This window comes from Monoraphidium neglectum (assembly GCF_000611645.1).
Source record: "Monoraphidium neglectum strain SAG 48.87 unplaced genomic scaffold scaffold02156, whole genome shotgun sequence".
Classification (NCBI taxonomy): Eukaryota; Viridiplantae; Chlorophyta; class Chlorophyceae; order Sphaeropleales; family Selenastraceae; genus Monoraphidium; species Monoraphidium neglectum.
This window is the reverse complement of record NW_014011472.1, coordinates 8,660-10,443: the sequence shown is the minus strand read 5'-3', so window position 1 is coordinate 10,443 and position 1,784 is coordinate 8,660. Positions and strand designations below refer to the sequence as shown.

General features: G+C 66.4%; 1 protein-coding gene across 1 annotated transcript in view; it reads left to right on the top strand.

Moving 5' to 3' along the window:
• MNEG_10037 (hypothetical protein) overlaps positions 1–1,784 on the top strand; it is a gene marked incomplete at both ends in the record, with an annotated part of 4,549 nt that overhangs the window by 1,820 nt on the left and 945 nt on the right. The window contains 4 exons of the mRNA XM_014041493.1: positions 322–401; positions 624–694; positions 1,037–1,115; positions 1,360–1,507. Of these exons, the coding sequence (XP_013896947.1) occupies positions 322–401; positions 624–694; positions 1,037–1,115; positions 1,360–1,507 (378 nt within the window). The remainder of the gene's footprint in view (positions 1–321; positions 402–623; positions 695–1,036; positions 1,116–1,359; positions 1,508–1,784) is intronic.

Genomic DNA, 1,784 nt, shown 5'->3' with positions numbered 1-1,784 from the left:
CCCCCGCCGGCACGGGCAGGACGTTTCGGGGTTCGCTCACCAGCGGCGGCGATGACCCGGGCGGCGCATGTCTGTCAGCGGCTCGGTCGGCGCAGCTGTTTTTCCAGGTCAAGCAGGCTGGCTCCACCCCTTCTTCCAAACCAGCACAACACTCACACACACACGCACACGCGCACACACTCACACACTCGCACGCACACACACACACATACACGCATGCTCACACACATTCAAACATGCACGCACACACGCACACACGTGCACACAAAGATTGACACTGGCACAAACAACCTGATATGCCCCACCCCGCCCCCCCCCCAGGTCAAGCTGGGCCCCGAGCGCGCCCTGCCGCTCATCCGTTTCCGCGGTGTAGTGCGTCCCGTCATCGTGGCAGGGGACAGGTGCGGGGTTACTTTTCCTGGTGATGGGGCCCTCGCCAGGACGGGCTCTGTCGAGGCATGGCTCTTTGCATGTTAGCACACAGCGCCCCCCCCTAAAACACACACACACGCACGCGCGCACACACACATGTCCACACACACACACACACACACACACACACTTACACGCACGCACGCACACACACACACACACACACACACACACAAACGACCCCCCCACAGGTCTTTCGTGGAGCGGTCAGTCAAGGCGGCAGAGCCCTACCAGGCCACCCTCAGGGCGCGCGGCGTCTCAGGTGCGGCCGCGTCGCGCGTCGCGTGGGCCGCCCCGCTCCCCACCCGGCTGCCGCCAGCGTGGGGCGAGCATGCCGGCGCGCACGTTGCGGCTGCGAGGGGCTGGGCGCAGCTCTGGCTGCTGCCCGCCGCGGGCCGCGCCCAACCGCCCGAGGGTGCCGCCCCCCACTGGCCCCGACCCGAGCGGAAGCTTCCTCTGCACCCGCATTGCCAGCGACCACCCGTGCATCCGAGTCACCCGCACCTTGCAGATTCTCACCCGCCCCTCCGCCCCAGAATCACACGCCTGGCCCCCTGCTCATTCACCCCCGTCCCCTTCACCTCCCAACCCCTCCACCCCTCAGTGGTCCCTGTGGTGTACACTGACGACCCCAATGCAAAGCTCAAGGCGCTGAAGAAGGAGCTGCAGCAGAAGTCGTCCAAGTGAGGGGCGAGCCAGCCCGCCCCACCCCAACCGCGCCGCGGTTTGGGTGGCTGCGCTTCTCCGCTCGGCCTGCACCGCATGATCACCCGCTGCCGCTGGCTTCGCACAGCGGCTGCGTTGGGATTGCAAACAAGTCGGGCGTCGAACAACGCGGCCGCAAACTTCCCCAGTTGCACCCCATGCACCGGACAAATGGTGCCCTCGCGCCCGCCTGCTTCACCCCCCAAACCCGCCCCCGAGCAGTGTCAAGGGCTTCGGCAAGGGCGGCGGCGGCGGCGACGAGGGCGCCGCGGGCGAGCTGCCTGAGGGTGCGGGCATTGGCAACAGCGAGAGCCTCACGGAAGAGGACCGCAAGTGGCGGCTGGAGCCGGGGGCCGTCGCGGAGTGGGAGGTGCGTGTGCGGGGCAGGCTCGTGCGCCCCACGGCCAGGAGGGGAGCGTGCCGGCAAACAGATAGGGGCGTATTGGAGCCTTGGGAGAGGGATCTGTTTGTTTTTCAAGGGTTTTCTGTTGCATCGGGGGCCAACCTGGGCCCGATAACAACTGACTGCTCGCCTACCTTCACGCCTGCATCTCGTGCTCCATGCATGCGCATGCGCACGCGCACATGCGCGCACGCACACACACACACACACACACACACACACACACACACACACACACACACAC